Below are 21134 nucleotides of genomic sequence, written 5' to 3'. Positions count from 1 at the left end.
GAGATGAAAGCAGTGATATCCTCATTGGTGTCATCAGTGCATAAATTTTCATCTATCGCTATATAATCGTTAATCGGAATATCACAGCCAGTGACTCGAGCAAGTTCGGAGAGTTCATTTTCTTTGTTGTTACTTTCATTGACTATTACACCTTGGATTTTAAAGCCTGCTTTTTTAAAACAGTTCTGAACGCAACTTTTGGATATTGAGGAAACCGCTTTAGTGATCCACTGGATTGCATTCAATACATTCACGGACTTTGCGAGCTGAGCACTGTTTTCACTGGAAGCTTGCGAAATAACTTGCCTTAAAAACAATTTCCTATATCCAACTTTAAAGTTTTGAATAATGCCTTGGTCTAAAGGCTGCAACACAGATGTAGCATTTGGTGGAAAAAATACCAATTTCACAGCCTTCAATTTTAAATTTTGTGGATGTGCTCTACAATTGTCAAGAAATAACAAAATCTTCCTATTTGTTTTGCACATTTTGTCATCAAGAGCAGTTAGCCATTCTATCATTATATTTTGAGTCATCCATGCCTTTCTGTTGAAATACCACTGAACTGATAAGGTTTTTGGGTTAATGTTTTTGAAACATCTAGGTTTTTTTGCCTTACCAATTACAAGTGGTACTTCAAATTCTCCTTCCGAGTTACAGCAGAGTAACACAGTTAACCGTTCCTTAGAACTTTTTCCGCCAGAACACTTTCCTCCTTTAAAACATAAGGTTTTATTTGGCAAAACTCTGAAAAACAGTCCAGTTTCATCAGCATTGTATATGTCCTTAGCTTCATAACCTTCACAAATTTCTGTCAATATTTCCAGCCATTCTGTAACACACTGCAAATCTACAGATTTTTCTTCCCCACAAACAGTTTTAAAAGTAACATTATGACGTAGTTTAAACTTCTCCAGCCATCCATTAGAGGCCTTAAAGTTCTGCAATTCTAAACTTTCGGCAAATTCTTTCGCCTTTTCTTGCAACAGTACCCACTAACTGGAATGTTCTTTCCTCTAATAGCCGAAAACCATTTAAAAACTATTTGATCAATATCTTCTCCTTCAGTTTTCCTAAACTTAACAGTTTTAGAATTTTCATTTGAATTTGTAATCCACAATCTTTTTATTTCTTCTTTTTCCTTTAGCACATTACTTACTTGGTTTTTACTTATTTTAAATTTCTCACCTAAATCCCTTAAGCTTAGTTTTTCATTTTCTGCCACATTTATTACTTCAATCTTTTCTTTCAGAGTTAATCTTTTTCTTTTAGAAGCCATGGCTGGAATTAAAGCTTGAAAACTAAACAAATTCCTCTCAGCAACAGAGCTCTATATGACCTACCTGACTGGTGACTGGACATTAAAAGCAAAAAATCTCCTTTTTCCTACCGAATCTAAATTTAGCCTTTTAGAATAGTGACTGGGCCAATCAGTCAAGATAATCCCTGCCTTCTCCATTCTTGATTGTTAGTAAGCAACATTCTATGCATACAGCCTTTTCCTTCTCATAAGAAACCTTATCAAACTCTTCTGAACAACACCCCTCCCCCCTGACTTGCTAGTGAAATCTGCTTAGAGTTGAATACACCAGTGTACATTCTGAGACACCTGTGGAGCTTTTTCAAAGGCATTCTCAAAACTTGAGATAAGAATTTAAAAAATGAGTATGAGTGAGGGTGAGAACAAAAGCAAAATCAACCAGAAGTAATCCAGATCCACACTTTGTAAGAAACACCTTGCAGATAATTTCACCCCTTGCCCCTTCTAGAGCAATAGTATGCACTTTCCTGTTATGAATAGAAAATGTCAAGGGCGGTGCTCAAGTTGTCAGTGCTGAACCCACATGAATGGGGAAAGCATTTGGGAGTAGTTTTCAGCTAACATTTTAGTGTGATAATAGTACTTTTTCTTTGTTCATGTTTTGAAACCTATACCATTATTCCCCATTTAGTTTGTTCAGAAAAAGTGGAACTTGAATTCTAGAAAATTCAATATTTTTTATCCATTTATGCATTAATTTTTGTTTTTTCGTTTCTTTGAGTGTCCCTTAAATAGAGTGTCCCTTAATGAGAGGTAAATACATTGGAGTCTCTATTCAAAGGGACTGGGACCAGCAAAAGTATCCCTTAAATAGAGGTGTCCCTTATTCGGAGGTGTCCCTTACAGGAGGTACTACTGTATTATTTTACACTAAGAACATACATGATAATGGAAACCTTATCTTTAAGCAAAGCATAAAACAAAATCACATCTTATCTAAGCATTGTAACATATTTATAAATCTTAAGATATAATTGAATAGTTAGAGAACTTATCTTATTTTAAAAGTAAGTTGAATGGATTATTTTATGTTTTTAAATGTAAAGTAATTAATATCTACAATTTTTTAAAAAATTCAATTTTTTTGATTAAAAAAAATTAAAAAAATTACGAACCCTGGTTTATAGTTTCATAAAAAGTTTTATTTTGTTCAATTATTTAGATTGTTTGTGCAAAGAAAATGTTTTAAGCATCATAAATAAATGTGAAAGTTAAATTTTTGGAATTTTTCAAATTCAGTAAGTTTAATTTCCCATGTAACAGTTGCAGGATTTAGACATGAACAAATTTTATATTTTATGAATTGTGAATGATTCTGCAACTATTTTACATATTGTTACTTTGTTTGGTAAATTATAAACCCAACTTTGAGGGTTTATGTATGAAATAGAGCTTGTCATTTTTTAATCATTTTATTGCAGGTCATATGAGTCGTAACATTGGCCATGCTTTATATTTCTTTTACTCTTTCATCAATTACAAAATACCATTTAATTCAAAAGTTGATTTGAAAATGAATACCTTAGTAGGAACTGGTACTGATTGGGGTTCCCTATAATTGCTCTAAGGCAGAGGTTTCCTTCTAGATCATGATTGCTGTCTCATGCAAGACAAACAAAATTTCATGCAACAATTTGGAACCCTGTTAGAACTGGTGTTACTCGGCTTTCTGTGCCAAAACCCCTAAGAACAGCACACCTTGCTATTTTAGAAATCCTGAGTTACTTAGAAAGACATAGAATAAGTTTTTTTTTGGTAACGATTAGAACATATTGGTTTTTTAAATAACGGATATATACTTTTGTGCTTGAAAATTAAATGAATGAATTAATCATAGTTATTAAATGAATGAAAAGTCATCCGAAGAAAGACTTTCCTCTGATGACTTTTCATCCAACAGGGTTCGTACGGGTCATGGAAATCCTGGAAAGTCATGGAAAAAAAGTAAACAAATTTCAGACCTGGAAAAGTCATGGAAAATTGAAATTTTCACTGAAAGTCATGGAAATTAATTTCAAGTCATGGAAAAATGTCTTGGACAAAGAGAAAGTAACAGTAACTGAAGGAGCATTAGAAATCTTGAGTGATTTAACAGTATAGCACATAAAAGCTATTAAAAGTGGAAAATTGAACGATCCGAAAATCAAATCTGAATTTTGAAATCTCATTGCATCCACTTCTGTCGCAGCCGCTTACCTTTTTTTGTGATGTGATTTTACTGCTTAGACATCACTTATTTTGAATTTACTTTTAATTTTTACCCCTTCTTATGTTTCATATTCTGTAGTAACGAAATTTACGTTCTTAGTTTTGTCCCGCCCACTCAAAAAAAGCAATTCAATTGCATCGGAGTTCGATTCCATCACTCGTAGGAACTTTATTATTAAATTTATCAGAGTTTATCTTAATTTGTTGAAGGTTTTAGAAAATAAAGATCTTTAGTCAGGCGATAGAATACAGAAAAAGAGGAATTCTAATACTCTAAAACAGTAGTGCCCAACATACGACCTGCAAAACTAATCCATGCGACCCACTGCTACGTTCAATGTCGGGAATTAAACGTGTTCTGGAATTTCTGAACCTATTAATTTATATGCATTTGAAAATGTACAAATACGTGAACAAAACAAGTATACTTTTGAATCAGAAGGTTGATTCGTTACTGAATGGTTTTTTTCAAAAAAAGGTCTGGTTTAGAAACAAAAAACTAAACTATGTGGCTTTACTTTAAATAACCAAAATACTGTCAAGTTTCGTGGATGATTAAATGCACTGTTGACTCTAAAAGGCAACTTTTGAAGCAAATTTATTGAAACTTAGAGATGACTCATTCAACCTTTGTCCCATTCAATATCATTCTGCCTGTTTATAAAAGAAAAAAAAAATAAGCATCATTATATTCGTTTCACTGCATTTTTGCTTTGCTTAAATTTATGATGAAGACAAATAAGAATAGTTTAGTTTTTTAAGTGTTCACTTATATTTTTTCCATTATGAGTAAGTGCTTCAATGAGGCCATAGCATTCCATGTAAACGTTTTGCTAATGCTCATTTCCAAAAATTAGCAAGTTTGAGATCAAATAGTGCTATTCTGTTCTTGTAATGAGGTCATGAAAATTTTCATTGAGGTCATGAAAAAGTCTTGGAAAAGTCATGGAATTTTTTCATCCAAATAGAGTATGAACCCTGATCCAAAAGCTCACTCTTCTTTGCATTGAAAAAGGTGTTTCCTTGTAACACCGAAACACATGTTTGCAGTAATTTGCAACTTTTGTGCATTAAAACGTTGATAATTCATACATTTCAGGACTCGAAATTAACAGTGGTCCACTGGTCCCAGACCACAAAAACATCCATCGGACCAGTAGAATATAAATTTTGCTGGTCTATTGGACCAGTAAAAATTTATTCCTGTTTTCTTTTTAAAAACTGTTAACATCATTTGTTGAAACTGTGGAGAGAATGTTTGCACCTTTAATTACAATATTTAGGTTTTCTTTTGAAGAAAAAATAAGAAAGTTCTACAGCACGATAAACAGTGGTTGTTGCTATGGGGGAGGGGGAGGTGAACCACCCTAGGTGTTACCCGTCTGGGGGTTGACACTTTAAGTGAAATAGCAAGTTTTTGAAAAATATAAAGCTAAAAAGCATTTTTAGGACTACAAATTTCAAAATTTGGTGTTGCTACAAATTACCTCTCCAGGACCAGGTGTCACCTATGTTAGGTACGTCATTGCTATAACATATTGTTTTTGCCACCCTATTGCCTTCCTTCCAAAGCGACGATATAAATAAACTTTCTTGCCTTACTTCCTGGGCTAGTATTAATAAAAAGAAATCTTTTTTTCTTCTCTTCTCCAGTCACTCAGACAATTTTGTTGAAAACAGCTAATTGATTCTCTTTATCATAATAATTTTGTTGTACAGATTTTGTATTTTTTTCTATAATTGCTTCTTATTTAAAACCAGGACACAAGAACGGACCACTAAAATTGTGTACGGACTAGTAAAATTTCGTAGTTACTGGTCTGTTGTGCTAGTGACTTATTTTTCTTAATTTCTACCCCTGTATTTAACATTAATTTTTTTGTAAACAAAGAAAACCTTTTGTTCAAAAAATGTTATATTAACTTTTTGTGCTTGATATTTCTTTATTTTCCAGCTCTTTGGACCCAACGTTCAACCTCGCCACTGTGTCATTGCCCATACAGAACGCATTGTCACAGTCACCCCCTGCAGCAGGGATGCCGAGACTTACGTGAACAATATGAGGATATACGAGACAACAATACTGCAAAACGGAATGGCAGTCAGATTTGGGAAACTTCATACGTTCAGATTTGTAGATCCCATGCATGATCAGGTATGCATACCTGCCAACTCTACTGGATTTTCCGGGAGACTCCCGGATTTTTGACATTTTTCCCGGTCTCCCGGTTTTTATTAATCTCTAAAAAAAAATCCTTCCATTTAGGGATTTTCTTGAAAATGAAAAAAAATAAACCCCTTTAAAATGAATTTTTACATCGTTTTAGCGCTTTAACTCCATGGTTTGAAAGTTTCCTACTTAATTTCAACCTTTAGCACATTGGAATCTGGCAACATCAGTTCTTGTTTACGTTTGCGATATCGTTTCGCGCACTCATCGCTAAGCCTATGTTGCTTAATTACAACATTTCTTGTTGTACACAAAACGACCGCTATTATCGGGCACTTTGCGGCCGAAAAAAGTAGATTACATCTTGTTGAAGACCTGAAAAAACTTGTCTATGATTCAATTTTTACAGACAATTGAAATTCTTTTTTTTCCCTAAATAACTTTTCATTGAAAATGTATTAGTTTAACTTTTATTCTTCCATTTAATATTTTCATTGATTAAACTCTGTATATGACTCAAGGAACTTGCATGTGATTGTACTTTAAGAGATAATAAAAAATCCCTATTTTCCCCTCAATAACATGGAAAAAAGCGATATTGCGCTACATTGAAAAAATCTACTGGATTTTTTTCTTTGAATGTTGGCAGGTATGGGTATGTCCAAATGAGTTAGAACTGAAAGTCGAAATGTGGAATGTTTTAATAGATATGTAGTGGTTAAAATCAATCATGAATATTTCTCCTATTATGTAAATATTTATAAATGAGGGGTATAAGTGATATGATCTGGGCTAAGTTTTTAACCAAAGAAGTATGAAGCCCTAAAGTCTTCACAACGTATTTTCATTCTTAAGTAGTCTGAATTCTGTCTGTTGTGTAAAAATTGGCATGAAATTATAAAAAAAAGTATTTGAGCTTTCTTGAAGTCCCATGCCAACTAAGCTCTTACACAAGGGCATATTTGAAGGGCAGCCGAATGGCACAACCTAAATTAAATTCAAAACTACTCATTGTGAAAAAGGATTTAAGATTTTCAAACTTAAATTTGGAAATTTTCATAATATTTAGCTTAGTCCCTTCCCAAGATAAATTTCCACTTTAATGTGAGAAATGAAATGACGAGTGGTGGAAATAAATTACGTCATGTACGGTTTTTGCATAAAATTATTGCATAATTTTTAAAGCTGAAGACTGGTTCCTGTACCATCTGTTATGCTTTACATTGGGAATCAGAAGGTCTGGGCGTCTTATAGCTGTGTTGCAATGGCTGCTTTAGGAAAGGAGATGATGGGGTAGTAGTGCAAGTTCTCAAACCCTTTCCGAGTTGCCTGTTAAGTTTTCCCGGTTTTGTATTATTCAATATGCAAATGCAGCGGAGGAAACCTCTAGTAAGGTAGCTTTCTTTGAAGTTGCTTTGCACCAATAAATAAACAAATTAAAAATAATAATTCTCAGAAAAGTTTTGTTCACCGCAGTAAATCTGGTTGAGATTCTTGCGCTATTAAATAAGTGCAAAACAAACTGAAAGCTGGTTTGTGCCTCCTCGTTTTAGTAATAATTAAAATAAATCTTCGAAGAGTGATGATTTTTTTTTCCTTGCTGAACAAATTGAAAACTAACCAAGACAGTATTTTGAGGATGATAGTTTTATTGATGAAAAATTACTTTTTTATCACTTTAGAAAGCAATTAGTAAACAATTTTCTAATGTGTATGTATTTTTAAAAATAAATATTCAAATTGACTTACAGCAATTAATCTTTCTTATATTTGTTTTTCAGAAGCATGGAATGTTACCAGATCCTAGGCAGCATCCTGAATTTATTGAAAGGTTTGTTATCTCTTTACATTTATACTCTCTACATTTATGAATATTTTTCAAATTTTTACATTAGAAAATTAATGGAGAAGGAAGCATAAGTATAACAAGGAAAAATCTGAAATTTTGTTCTCACTTTAATTGTGTTGGGAGTTTTCATTTTGCAGTTATTTAAATTCAACTGTATTGCAATATACCAGTCAGCTTTTCTACTAAACAGTGTTTCGTCAGTTTTTTGCACTACTTTTGCCTGTATTTCCATTTTTAACACTTATAACACCTTTGTTTATAAGTACCATACATTTTTTATTTTCGCTGTCAAAACAGTAGAAGTGAAAAGTATCTAGTATTAAATCTTTAGCACATAGGAATCCAGAAAATATATGCACATGTTGACAGAAATTTTTTTGTCTAAATAAAGTTTTTTTTTTGACGAGATGTACTGGCATGTTAAAATTTGACCAACACAAGCACATAATATCGCTTGTTTATAGTATTGTCTAATGATTTGCAAAAGTAAGACTAAATATAAACCTATTTCCATGCAGCTTTTATAATGTTTTGAGGGGGTCTAAAGAAGTCCTACATGTGTTACTGTGCATCAAACCGTTTTCATCTCACCACGACGGCGCCCATATGGGGGGGGGGGGCAAGTGGGGGCTCAAGCCCCCCTTAGAAATTATAACTTCCTTGCTTTCAGTATTTTTTTCTTTGCAAAAATGTAAAAACATTTCTTCTTCAGCCATTAATGAATAATTTATTAAAATTGTTAAACTTTAAGAACTCTAATGTGTTCTGAAATCGGTTTCTGTGGGGAAAATATCCTGCTAAACCATGCGGAAAATATCTGAGCCCCCCCCCCTTAAAATTTTGCATATGGGCCCCCATGTCTCACCATGCTCATCAAATTAGCTCCTTAACTGACAATTATTTCAAAAAAATAGGCCAAAAATGGATTTTTTAAAAATATTTTTACTGTTTAAACTTGTTTTTGATGATTATAAAAGTTAGAAAATGGTTTTTTTATTAAAAAAATAAAATTTTATGTTCTTTAACTACTACAGGTGCCCCTCTTATAACACGGTTAATTCGTTCCATGTAGTATCAAAACCATGCTATACGAGACTTTTTTAAAAATAACATTTTTACATATTTTTAATACTAATTATTTACGTGTATGAGAAAAATCAGGTTAAGATGTATCATCGTGTTATATCGAAACAGTGTTCCGTGTTATACGAGACTTAGAAATAATGTAAATCCAGGGATGCTTACTGTGTTGTATCGAAACTAAGTTTCATAAAAACAAAGTAAAGTATTAAAGTTATTAGCGAAAATTAACAGAATGTATTAAACAAAATTGAAATTCCACCTTTTGTAAATATAACATAAGTGTTGTATCAAAACCATGAAGTATTAAATTCAATTCTGCTTGCTGTGTAATATCGAAAGTGTTATAATAATCGCAAATTTGGTAGTGTAATATTGAAACCGTGTTGTAGAAGTACTGTGTTATACGAGGGATGCCTGTCTATAATTTTTATGTACACATGAAAAAAGTAATGGATTACACGCATATCTTATTCAATTAGAGCAAATTAAGCAAAAGCGAAACTCTGTATTTATCATTCCAAGCGTGTCTTTATTTACCTGAGCAGCTGACGACACCCACATTTTCCCTTTCTCGACTGAAATTGTGAAGTTGTACTCAGTGAAAATCTAGGACCACTAATGCCATCTATTGAGAAAATAGGGAATTAAGTATCCTAAATTAAAAACAACTTGGTTTTTCAACTTCACAAAATGGAAATGATAATTTTTCTCCTGCCTGAAGTCGGTTCGAGCATCGTAAATACTGCACGTATTAGTTGCTCAAACTGGCTTCAGGCGACTTTAGCAAGTGGTTAATTCCTACCAAAGATTTAGTTTTAGTGTCAGTAACTTCTAGATATATTAACACATATCTAATAGGGAAGTTTTTGATTTTTCAATTTTATTTTTATATGATAGAGTAACATGTATGAACATCATAGGTGAAAAAATTTTTGCGATACGATAAGTAGTTTTTTTTTAAATTAATTTTTAAAGTTCAAGCTCTTGTGACGTCAAATGGCATAGGAAGTGATGTCATGCGCTCTTCTGATAGGGGAGAAGCGAAAGTCACGCATTCGACTTCGAAGGCGAAACGTAAAAGGCTTTCTCCTCGCATTTAACTCCTCGCGTTTCTGGAACATTAAATCTCTCATCCTCTCGGAAATATTCGAATATCATCATTGATGTTACTTGAGGAAGATTATTTAGATTGTGCTTTAACGAATCCGGCCTCCATAGTGTGTTCAAAAGGATTATTGAATTTCTAAAAAATATAAATATCAGCGCGCTCAAAATTTCCGTAGCGAAAACAAGGGATCTTTGGCGGAAGGCTGCCCATTAGTGAACTGTGAAGTAAGCTCGTGACGTTTCAGAAGAGCGCACTTTTGCGCGTGGATTTTTAAAAATTCGTTAAAAATCAACCACGGTGTTTTAAACTTCGGCGATGGTGAATTTTTTAGTTTTGAGGGTCAATGAACAATATCCAATAGCCAAAATATGAACATTTAATAGGTTGCAACTTCCCTATTTTAATGAGAGAATTTTGTTTTAGAAGTCGAAGGGAAGACAATGTGTCTCTCCATCACCACGGCAGCTACGAGACAACTTTCGATGCAGACGGAAATGTGGAAACTGTGTCCACTCACTCCAGGGACGAACGCCTCTCCAAGAAGTCGGACGATGCCCTCTCCCACAGGTCTGTGGGTAGGGAGAGTGTCCATGGCAGAACGGAAAGTGAAAGGTTTGAGCAGAAGAGAGGCAATGATCCCATCCTCCCAGCTGTGCTGGAGTTTTGGGAAGAAGGTATGCTGTGCAAAAATTATTAACCTCTTACTTTGATTGAGGGAAAATATTCTCACTTTCAAAGATCATTAAAAAAAATGTTTTTCAAAACTCATCTACCATTTCCATGTAAAATTACAATGCTTAATTGCCAAATTTACCAGGCAAGTTTCAAAGAATTATAACACTGTTAAGTTATGCAATGTTTAGTTCATTGGAAATATTGCTGTGCATCAGATGGACTGATGTAAAAACCGTAACGTATATTTTGTAATCCTATAGCTTGACACTAGGTTTAGTGCAAATTTTCATCTGTCGGCATTTTGATGTAATCATACAAGAAACATTGCACTGTGGTCACGAGTCCCATACAAAACATTTTGCAGATAATTTTTGTGAATATTAAGTTTTTATTTGTTTATTAATTAATTTTTGCTTTAAATATTTTCCCCCTAAAGAGTATAAAAAATAAATTTCAAAGCAGTCAGATAACTATAGAGCAATTTTTTAAATTTGCCGAAGGAAAACTTAGATAACAATCAAAAAGTGTTCTTGCGCTTCTGAATTTAGGAAATTTTCCTGCTCTGAGAGTTTAAGCGTGGGTCTTTACAGTCTTATGAAAAGAGTTAAAATCCTGCCCCAATTTGAGCTCTTCATGTACTGCAATATGTAATTATTAGTTTTATTCTGGAAAGAAACAAGTAGAGTGAAATGCAGTTATAATGAACTCCAAGGGACGAATAAAATTTTTCGTTGCAACATAATATTTGTTGTAACTCAATCGCATTAAAACTTACTTTTCGTAAAATTGTGTTAATTTTGCAAATCTACACTCTAATAAAATTAACTATGCAACATTTACCATTACTAAAGATCTAAAATATAATTAAACACAATATTTATTCTGAAAAAACAAAGAGGAAAACATTGAACACTCACGTTTTATTCATTGGTCGTTTTAACCAAAAATCATATTTTCTTTATTCCCATAGGATATTATAAAATATTCTAATTTATGTAAGTTTCTTTACTGACCACAAGAAAAGTTGAAATCTTGCTGAACCCCTTTACGAATTTGCAGGATTCCTTACGTTTGGCACAGAAATCAACTGCACATGGCTAGACAATGACTTTTGTTGTCTCAAATCGGCTTACGTTTCAGCATAAGCGGATTTCGAAAGCACAAACTGAGTTTTCATGTTACAGCTTCTGAAAGTCGTTTGTTGACTTCCCAAAACAACAATAACAGAAAAAAAAAAATATTATTTAAACTGACCTTAAAAAAAACATTTTGTTGTAACGAATTTTTTAAAAATCGTTTCATTAAAACAGGAATTTATATACATTATCTTAGTGGGTTTTAAAACTAAACGAGACTTTTCACTCCAGAGCCCCCCGTACCTACCACTGTTTGTGGCTTAACCAGTTGGATGGACCCCTAAACGCAGTTCAGATTTTTTGAATCAGACCAGAAATTGAGCAATCCCTGGTCCAGCACCGCCAGAAGTATTGTTTCACTTGGAATACTTTGTGACTACGAGCATATTTAACGTCCCCCAGTCACCATTAATGTGGACGGTGGATCTTCGACCAGCAAGGATCGAACCCGGGACCCTCCGGTCACTAGTCCGATGCCTTACCGATCAGGCCACTATGGCCCTTAAAATGGGACTGAATGTTTTGTAGGTTGTTGCAGATATTTCACTGAATCGGTATTTGTTGTAACGGGATTTCACTGGAATAAAAGCAGGCTTACAAGAGCAATAAGAATCCACATTATCCTCTTATATAAATGCCATGAATTGAAAGCCTCTAACTAGTGATGGCATACTCATACCTGCCAACTCTACTGGATTTTCCGGGAGACTCCCGGATTTTTGACATTTCTCCCGGTCTCCCGGTTTTTATTAATCTCTAAAAAAAATCCTTCCATTTAGGGATTTTCTTGAAAATGAAAACACCAAACCCCTTTAAAATAAATTTTTACATCATTTTAGCGCTTTTACTCCATGGTCTGAAAGTTTCCCACTCAATTTCAAACTTTAGCACATTGGAATCTGGCAACATCAGTTCTTGTTTACATTTGCGATCTCGCTTTGCGCACTCATCGCTAAGCCTATGTTGCTTAATTACAACATTTCTTCCTGTACACAAAACGACCGCTATTATCGGGCACTTTGCGGCCGAAAAAAGGAGATTAAATCTTGTTGAAGACCTGAAAAAAACCTGTCTATGATTGAATTTTTACAGATAATTGAAATTCTTTTTTTCCCTAAATAACTTTTCATTGAAAAAGTATTACTTTAACTTTTATTCTTCCATTTAATAATTTCATTAATTAAACTCTGTATATGACTCAAGGAACTTGCATATGATTGTACTTTAAGAGATGGTATAACTTTGATATACCCCCCCCCCCCCAAAAAAAAAAAAAAATTACGCGCAAAATCTGGCACTCCCTACGGACTTTTTAGGGTTGCTGTTTCTTATTTTTGTGTTGCCCATTTAGGTTTTTTCAGCTTTTAGGTTTTTGCTGTTGCCAAATTTAGTATTTTCTTGTATTTTGTACCATAAGTGAGAAAAAAAGTGGCCAAATTTCCGATTTGGGGGGAGTATATCAAAGTAGTTCCTAAGAGATAATAAAAAAATCCCCATTTTCCCCTCAATAACATGGAAAAAAGCGATATTGCGCTACATTGAAAAAATCTACTGGATTTTTTTCTTTGGATGTTGGCAGGTATGCATACTTGTGTTATAATTCCTCCCTATTCTTTTCTCTCCTCAGGTGAAGATGCATTCTTAGCGGCAGCTATTACACAGCTGGATCCTAGTCAAGTACAATTCAAATTATCTCCAACCTACGCCCTGTATATGGCAGCTCGCTACCGTGCATCCACACACTTCCGCCCAGAGACCACCCCCAATGACAGGGCACACAGGCTCACTGCACTCATGAACAACGTTGCAGCTGTCATGCACCAAGTCATTCAGGTAACGATGCGCCGATTGCATTGAAATTATGTTTTGAGTTTTGATGGGCCCAAACTTCTAGCAGTCTACACTAATTTAGTTTATAATTAGTATTGAACAGGGCATTCAAGGCTTGTGTGGTATTTTGGACTAGGGTTTTTTTTTTTTTTTGTTCAGTCTGGAATTTTAGGTCATCATATGTACAAACATCATAGCACCAAGTCATTCAGGTAACGATGCGCCGATTGCATTGAAATTATGTTTGAGTTTTGATGAGCCTAATCTTCCAGCAGTCTAAACTAATTTAGTTTATAATTAGTATTGAACAGGGCATTCAAGGCTTGTGTGGTATTTTGGACTAGGGTTTTTTTTTTTTTTTTTTTTTTTTGTTCAGTCTGGAATTTTAGGTCATCATATGTACAAACATCATAGCACCAAGTCATTCAGGTAACGATGCGCCGATTGCATTGAAATTATGTTTTGAGTTTTGATGGGCCCAAACTTCTAGCAGTCTACACTAATTTAGTTTATAATTAGTATTGAACAGGGCATTCAAGGCTTGTGTGGTATTTTGGACTAGGGTTCTTTTTTTTTTGTTCAGTCTGGAATTTTAGGTCATCATATGTACAAACATCATAGCACCAAGTCATTGAGGTAACGATGCGCCGATTGCATTGAAATTATGTTTGAGTTTTGATGGGCCCAAACTTCTAGCAGTCTACACTAATTTAGTTTATAATTAGTATTGAACAGGGCATTCAAGGCTTGTGTGGTATTTTGAACTAGGGTTTTTTTTTTTTTTTTTTTTTGTTCAGTCTGGAATTTTAGGTCATCATATGTACAAACATCATAGCACCAAGTCATTCAGGTAACGATGCGCCGATTGCATTGAAATTATGTTTGAGTTTTGATTTGCCCAAACTTCTAGCAGTCTAAACTAATTTAGTTTATAATTAGTATTGAACAGGGCATTCAAGGCTTGTGTGGTATTTTGGACTATGGTTTTTTTTTTTTTTTGTTCAGTCTGGAATTTTAGGTCATCATATGTACAAACATCATAGCACCAAGTCATTCAGGTAACGATGCGCCGATTGCATTGAAATTATGTTTTGAGTTTTGATGGGCCCAAACTTCTAGCAGTCTAAACTAATTTAGTTTATAATTAGTATTGAACAGGGCATTCAAGGCTTGTGTGGTATTTTGGACTAGGGTTTTTTTTTTTTGTTCAGTCTGGAATTTTAGGTCATCATATGTACAAACATCATAGCAGCAAGTCATTCAGGTAACGATGCGCCGATTGCATTGAAATTATGTTTTGAGTTTTGATGGGCCCAAACTTCTAGCAGTCTAAACTAATTTAGTTTATAATTAGTATTGAACAGGGCATTCAAGGCTTGTGTGGTATTTTGGACTATGGTTTTTTTTTTTTTTTGTTCAGTCTGGAATTTTAGGTCATCATATGTACAAACATCATAGCACCAAGTCATTCAGGTAACGATGCGCCGATTGCATTGAAATTATGTTTGAGTTTTGATTTGCCCAAACTTCTAGCAGTCTAAACTAATTTAGTTTATAATTAGTATTGAACAGGGCATTCAAGGCTTGTGTGGTATTTTGGACTATGGTTTTTTTTTTTTGTTCAGTCTGGAATTTTAGGTCATCATATGTACAAACATCATAGCACCAAGTCATTCAGGTAACGATGCGCCGATTGCATTGAAATTATGTTTTGAGTTTTGATGGGCCCAAACTTCTAGCAGTCTACACTAATTTAGTTTATAATTAGTATTGAACAGGGCATTCAAGGCTTGTGTGGTATTTTGGACTAGGGTTCTTTTTTTTTTGTTCAGTCTGGAATTTTAGGTCATCATATGTACAAACATCATAGCACCAAGTCATTCAGGTAACGATGCGCCGATTGCATTGAAATTATGTTTGAGTTTTGATGGGCCCAAACTTCTAGCAGTCTACACTAATTTAGTTTATAATTAGTATTGAACAGGGCATTCAAGGCTTGTGTGGTATTTTGAACTAGGGTTTTTTTTTTTTTTTTTTTTGTTCAGTCTGGAATTTTAGGTCATCATATGTACAAACATCATAGCACCAAGTCATTCAGGTAACGATGCGCCGATTGCATTGAAATTATGTTTGAGTTTTGATTTGCCCAAACTTCTAGCAGTCTAAACTAATTTAGTTTATAATTAGTATTGAACAGGGCATTCAAGGCTTGTGTGGTATTTTGGACTATGGTTTTTTTTTTTTTTTTTGTTCAGTCTGGAATTTTAGGTCATCATATGTACAAACATCATAGCACCAAGTCATTCAGGTAACGATGCGCCGATTGCATTGAAATTATGTTTTGAGTTTTGATGGGCCCAAACTTCTAGCAGTCTAAACTAATTTAGTTTATAATTAGTATTGAACAGGGCATTCAAGGCTTGTGTGGTATTTTGGACTAGGGTTTTTTTTTTTTTTTTGTTCAGTCTGGAATTTTAGGTCATCATATGTACAAACATCATAGCACCAAGTCATTCAGGTAACGATGCGCCGATTGCATTGAAATTATGTTTTGAGTTTTGATGGGCCCAAACTTCTAGCAGTCTAAACTAATTTAGTTTATAATTAGTATTGAACAGGGCATTCAAGGCTTGTGTGGTATTTTGGACTATGGTTTTTTTTTTTTTTGTTCAGTCTGGAATTTTAGGTCATCATATGTACAAACATCATAGCACCAAGTCATTCAGGTAACGATGCGCCGATTGCATTGAAATTATGTTTGAGTTTTGATTTGCCCAAACTTCTAGCAGTCTAAACTAATTTAGTTTATAATTAGTATTGAACAGGGCATTCAAGGCTTGTGTGGTATTTTGGACTATGGTTTTTTTTTTTTTTTGTTCAGTCTGGAATTTTAGGTCATCATATGTACAAACATCATAGCACCAAGTCATTCAGGTAACGATGCGCCGATTGCATTGAAATTATGTTTTGAGTTTTGATGGGCCCAAACTTCTAGCAGTCTAAACTAATTTAGTTTATAATTAGTATTGAACAGGGCATTCAAGGCTTGTGTGGTATTTTGGACTATGGTTTTTTTTTTTTTGTTCAGTCTGGAATTTTAGGTCATCATATGTACAAACATCATAGCACCAAGTCATTCAGGTAACGATGCGCCGATTGCATTGAAATTATGTTTGAGTTTTGATTTGCCCAAACTTCTAGCAGTCTAAACTAATTTAGTTTATAATTAGTATTGAACAGGGCATTCAAGGCTTGTGTGGTATTTTGGACTATGGTTTTTTTTTTTTGTTCAGTCTGGAATTTTAGGTCATCATATGTACAAACATCATAGCACCAAGTCATTCAGGTAACGATGCGCCGATTGCATTGAAATTATGTTTGAGTTTTGATTTGCCCAAACTTCTAGCAGTCTAAACTAATTTAGTTTATAATTAGTATTGAACAGGGCATTCAAGGCTTGTGTGGTATTTTGGACTAGGGTTTTTTTTTTTTTTGTTCAGTCTGGAATTTTAGGTCATCATATGTACAAACATCATAGCACCAAGTCATTCAGGTAACGATGCGCCGATTGCATTGAAATTATGTTTTGAGTTTTGATGGGCCCAAACTTCTAGCAGTCTAAACTAATTTAGTTTATAATTAGTATTGAACAGGGCATTCAAGGCTTGTGTGGTATTTTGGACTATGGTTTTTTTTTTTTTTTGTTCAGTCTGGAATTTTAGGTCATCATATGTACAAACATCATAGCACCAAGTCATTCAGGTAACGATGCGCCGATTGCATTGAAATTATGTTTGAGTTTTGATGGGCCCAAACTTCTAGCAGTCTACACTAATTTAGTTTATAATTAGTATTGAACAGGGCATTCAAGGCTTGTGTGGTATTTTGAACTAGGGTTTTTTTTTTTTTTTTTTTTTGTTCAGTCTGGAATTTTAGGTCATCATATGTACAAACATCATAGCACCAAGTCATTCAGGTAACGATGCGCCGATTGCATTGAAATTATGTTTTGAGTTTTGATGGGCCCAAACTTCTAGCAGTCTAAACTAATTTAGTTTATAATTAGTATTGAACAGGGCATTCAAGGCTTGTGTGGTATTTTGGACTATGGTTTTTTTTTTTTGTTCAGTCTGGAATTTTAGGTCATCATATGTACAAACATCATAGCACCAAGTCATTCAGGTAACGATGCGCCGATTGCATTGAAATTATGTTTTGAGTTTTGATGGGCCCAAACTTCTAGCAGTCTACACTAATTTAGTTTATAATTAGTATTGAACAGGGCATTCAAGGCTTGTGTGGTATTTTGGACTAGGGTTCTTTTTTTTTTGTTCAGTCTGGAATTTTAGGTCATCATATGTACAAACATCATAGCACCAAGTCATTGAGGTAACGATGCGCCGATTGCATTGAAATTATGTTTTGAGTTTTGATGGGCCCAAACTTCTAGCAGTCTAAACTAATTTAGTTTATAATTAGTATTGAACAGGGCATTCAAGGCTTGTGTGGTATTTTGGACTAGGGTTCTTTTTTTTTTGTTCAGTCTGGAATTTTAGGTCATCATATGTACAAACATCATAGCACCAAGTCATTCAGGTAACGATGCGCCGATTGCATTGAAATTATGTTTGAGTTTTGATGGGCCCAAACTTCTAGCAGTCTACACTAATTTAGTTTATAATTAGTATTGAACAGGGCATTCAAGGCTTGTGTGGTATTTTGAACTAGGGTTTTTTTTTTTGTTCAGTCTGGAATTTTAGGTCATCATATGTACAAACATCATAGCACCAAGTCATTCAGGTAACGATGCGCCGATTGCATTGAAATTATGTTTGAGTTTTGATTTGCCCAAACTTCTAGCAGTCTAAACTAATTTAGTTTATAATTAGTATTGAACAGGGCATTCAAGGCTTGTGTGGTATTTTGGACTATGGTTTTTTTTTTTTTTTGTTCAGTCTGGAATTTTAGGTTATCATATGTACAAACATCATAGCACCAAGTCATTCAGGTAACGATGCGCCGATTGCATTGAAATTATGTTTTGAGTTTTGATGGGCCCAAACTTCTAGCAGTCTAAACTAATTTAGTTTATAATTAGTATTGAACAGGGCATTCAAGGCTTGTGTGGTATTTTGGACTAGGGTTTTTTTTTTTTTTTTTTTTTGTTCAGTCTGGAATTTTAGGTCATCATATGTACAAACATCATAGCACCAAGTCATTCAGGTAACGATGCGCCGATTGCATTGAAATTATGTTTTGAGTTTTGATGGGCCCAAACTTCTAGCAGTCTAAACTAATTTAGTTTATAATTAGTATTGAACAGGGCATTCAAGGCTTGTGTGGTATTTTGGACTATGGTTTTTTTTTTTTTTTGTTCAGTCTGGAATTTTAGGTCATCATATGTACAAACATCATAGCACCAAGTCATTCAGGTAACGATGCGCCGATTGCATTGAAATTATGTTTGAGTTTTGATTTGCCCAAACTTCTAGCAGTCTAAACTAATTTAGTTTATAATTAGTATTGAACAGGGCATTCAAGGCTTGTGTGGTATTTTGGACTATGGTTTTTTTTTTTTTGTTCAGTCTGGAATTTTAGGTCATCATATGTACAAACATCATAGCACCAAGTCATTCAGGTAACGATGCGCCGATTGCATTGAAATTATGTTTGAGTTTTGATTTGCCCAAACTTCTAGCAGTCTAAACTAATTTAGTTTATAATTAGTATTGAACAGGGCATTCAAGGCTTGTGTGGTATTTTGGACTAGGGTTTTTTTTTTTTTGTTCAGTCTGGAATTTTAGGTCATCATATGTACAAACATCATAGCACCAAGTCATTCAGGTAACGATGCGCCGATTGCATTGAAATTATGTTTTGAGTTTTGATGGGCCCAAACTTCTAGCAGTCTAAACTAATTTAGTTTATAATTAGTATTGAACAGGGCATTCAAGGCTTGTGTGGTATTTTGGACTATGGTTTTTTTTTTTTTTGTTCAGTCTGGAATTTTAGGTCATCATATGTACAAACATCATAGCACCAAGTCATTCAGGTAACGATGCGCCGATTGCATTGAAATTATGTTTGAGTTTTGATGGGCCCAAACTTCTAGCAGTCTACACTAATTTAGTTTATAATTAGTATTGAACAGGGCATTCAAGGCTTGTGTGGTATTTTGAACTAGGGTTTTTTTTTTTTTTTTTTTGTTCAGTCTGGAATTTTAGGTCATCATATGTACAAACATCATAGCACCAAGTCATTCAGGTAACGATGCGCCGATTGCATTGAAATTATGTTTGAGTTTTGATTTGCCCAAACTTCTAGCAGTCTAAACTAATTTAGTTTATAATTAGTATTGAACAGGGCATTCAAGGCTTGTGTGGTATTTTGGACTATGGTTTTTTTTTTTTTTTGTTCAGTCTGGAATTTTAGGTCATCATATGTACAAACATCATAGCACCAAGTCATTCAGGTAACGATGCGCCGAATGCATTGAAATTATGTTTTGAGTTTTGATGGGCCCAAACTTCTAGCAGTCTAAACTAATTTAGTTTATAATTAGTATTGAACAGGGCATTCAAGGCTTGTGTGGTATTTTGGACTAGGGTTTTTTTTTTTTTTTTTGTTCAGTCTGGAATTTTAGGTCATCATATGTACAAACATCATAGCACCAAGTCATTCAGGTAACGATGCGCCGATTGCATTGAAATTATGTTTTGAGTTTTGATGGGCCCAAACTTCTAGCAGTCTAAACTAATTTAGTTTATAATTAGTATTGAACAGGGCATTCAAGGCTTGTGTGGTATTTTGGACTAGGGTTTTTTTTTTTTTTTTTTTTTTGTTCAGTCTGGAATTTTAGGTCATCATATGTACAAACATCATAGCACCAAGTCATTCAGGTAACGATGCGCCGATTGCATTGAAATTATGTTTTGAGTTTTGATGGGCCCAAACTTCTAGCAGTCTAAACTAATTTAGTTTATAATTAGTATTGAACAGGGCATTCAAGGCTTGTGTGGTATTTTGGACTAGGGTTTTTTTTTTTTTTTTTTTTTGTTCAGTCTGGAATTTTAGGTCATCATATGTACAAACATCATAGCACCAAGTCATTCAGGTAACGATGCGCCGATAGCATTGAAATTATGTTTTGAGTTTTGATGGGCCCAAACTTCTAGCAGTCTAAACTAATTTAGTTTATAATTAGTATTGAACAGGGCATTCAAGGCTTGTGTGGTATTTTGGACTAGGGTTTTTTTTTTTTTTTTTTTTTTTTTTTTTTTTGTTCAGTCTGGAATTTTAGGTCATCATATGTACAAACATCATAGCACCAAGTCATTCAGGTAACGATGCGCCGATTGCATTGAAATTATGTTTTGAGTTTTGATGGGCCCAAACTTCTAGCAGTCTAAACTAATTTAGTTTATAATTAGTATTGAACAGGGCATTCAAGGCTTGTGTGGTATTTTGGACTAGGGTTTTTTTTTTTTTTTTTTTTTTTGTTCAGTCTGGAATTTTAGGTCATCATATGTACAAACATCATAGCACCAAGTCATTCAGGTAACGATGCGCCGATTGCATTGAAATTATGTTTTGAGTTTTGATGGGCCCAAACTTCTAGCAGTCTAAACTAATTTAGTTTATAATTAGTATTGAACAGGGCATTCAAGGCTTGTGTGGTATTTTGGACTAGGGTTTTTTTTTTTTTTTTTTTTTTTTGTTCAGTCTGGAATTTTAGGTCATCATATGTACAAACA

General features: G+C 34.0%; 1 protein-coding gene across 2 annotated transcripts in view; it reads left to right on the top strand.

The window, feature by feature from the left end:
- Positions 1-21134, top strand: part of LOC129227992 (afadin-like) — a 160505-nt gene that overhangs the window by 98083 nt on the left and 41288 nt on the right. For both annotated transcript variants that reach the window (XM_054862620.1, XM_054862618.1), the window contains exons 9-12: positions 5484-5684; positions 7481-7530; positions 10163-10413; positions 13178-13383. In XM_054862620.1, the coding sequence (XP_054718595.1) occupies positions 5484-5684; positions 7481-7530; positions 10163-10413; positions 13178-13383 (708 nt within the window). The remainder of the gene's footprint in view (positions 1-5483; positions 5685-7480; positions 7531-10162; positions 10414-13177; positions 13384-21134) is intronic.

The sequence above is a fragment of the Uloborus diversus genome, chromosome 8 (genome assembly GCF_026930045.1).
Source record: "Uloborus diversus isolate 005 chromosome 8, Udiv.v.3.1, whole genome shotgun sequence".
Classification (NCBI taxonomy): Eukaryota; Metazoa; Arthropoda; class Arachnida; order Araneae; family Uloboridae; genus Uloborus; species Uloborus diversus.
This window is presented reverse-complemented; position numbering and strand designations above follow the sequence as displayed.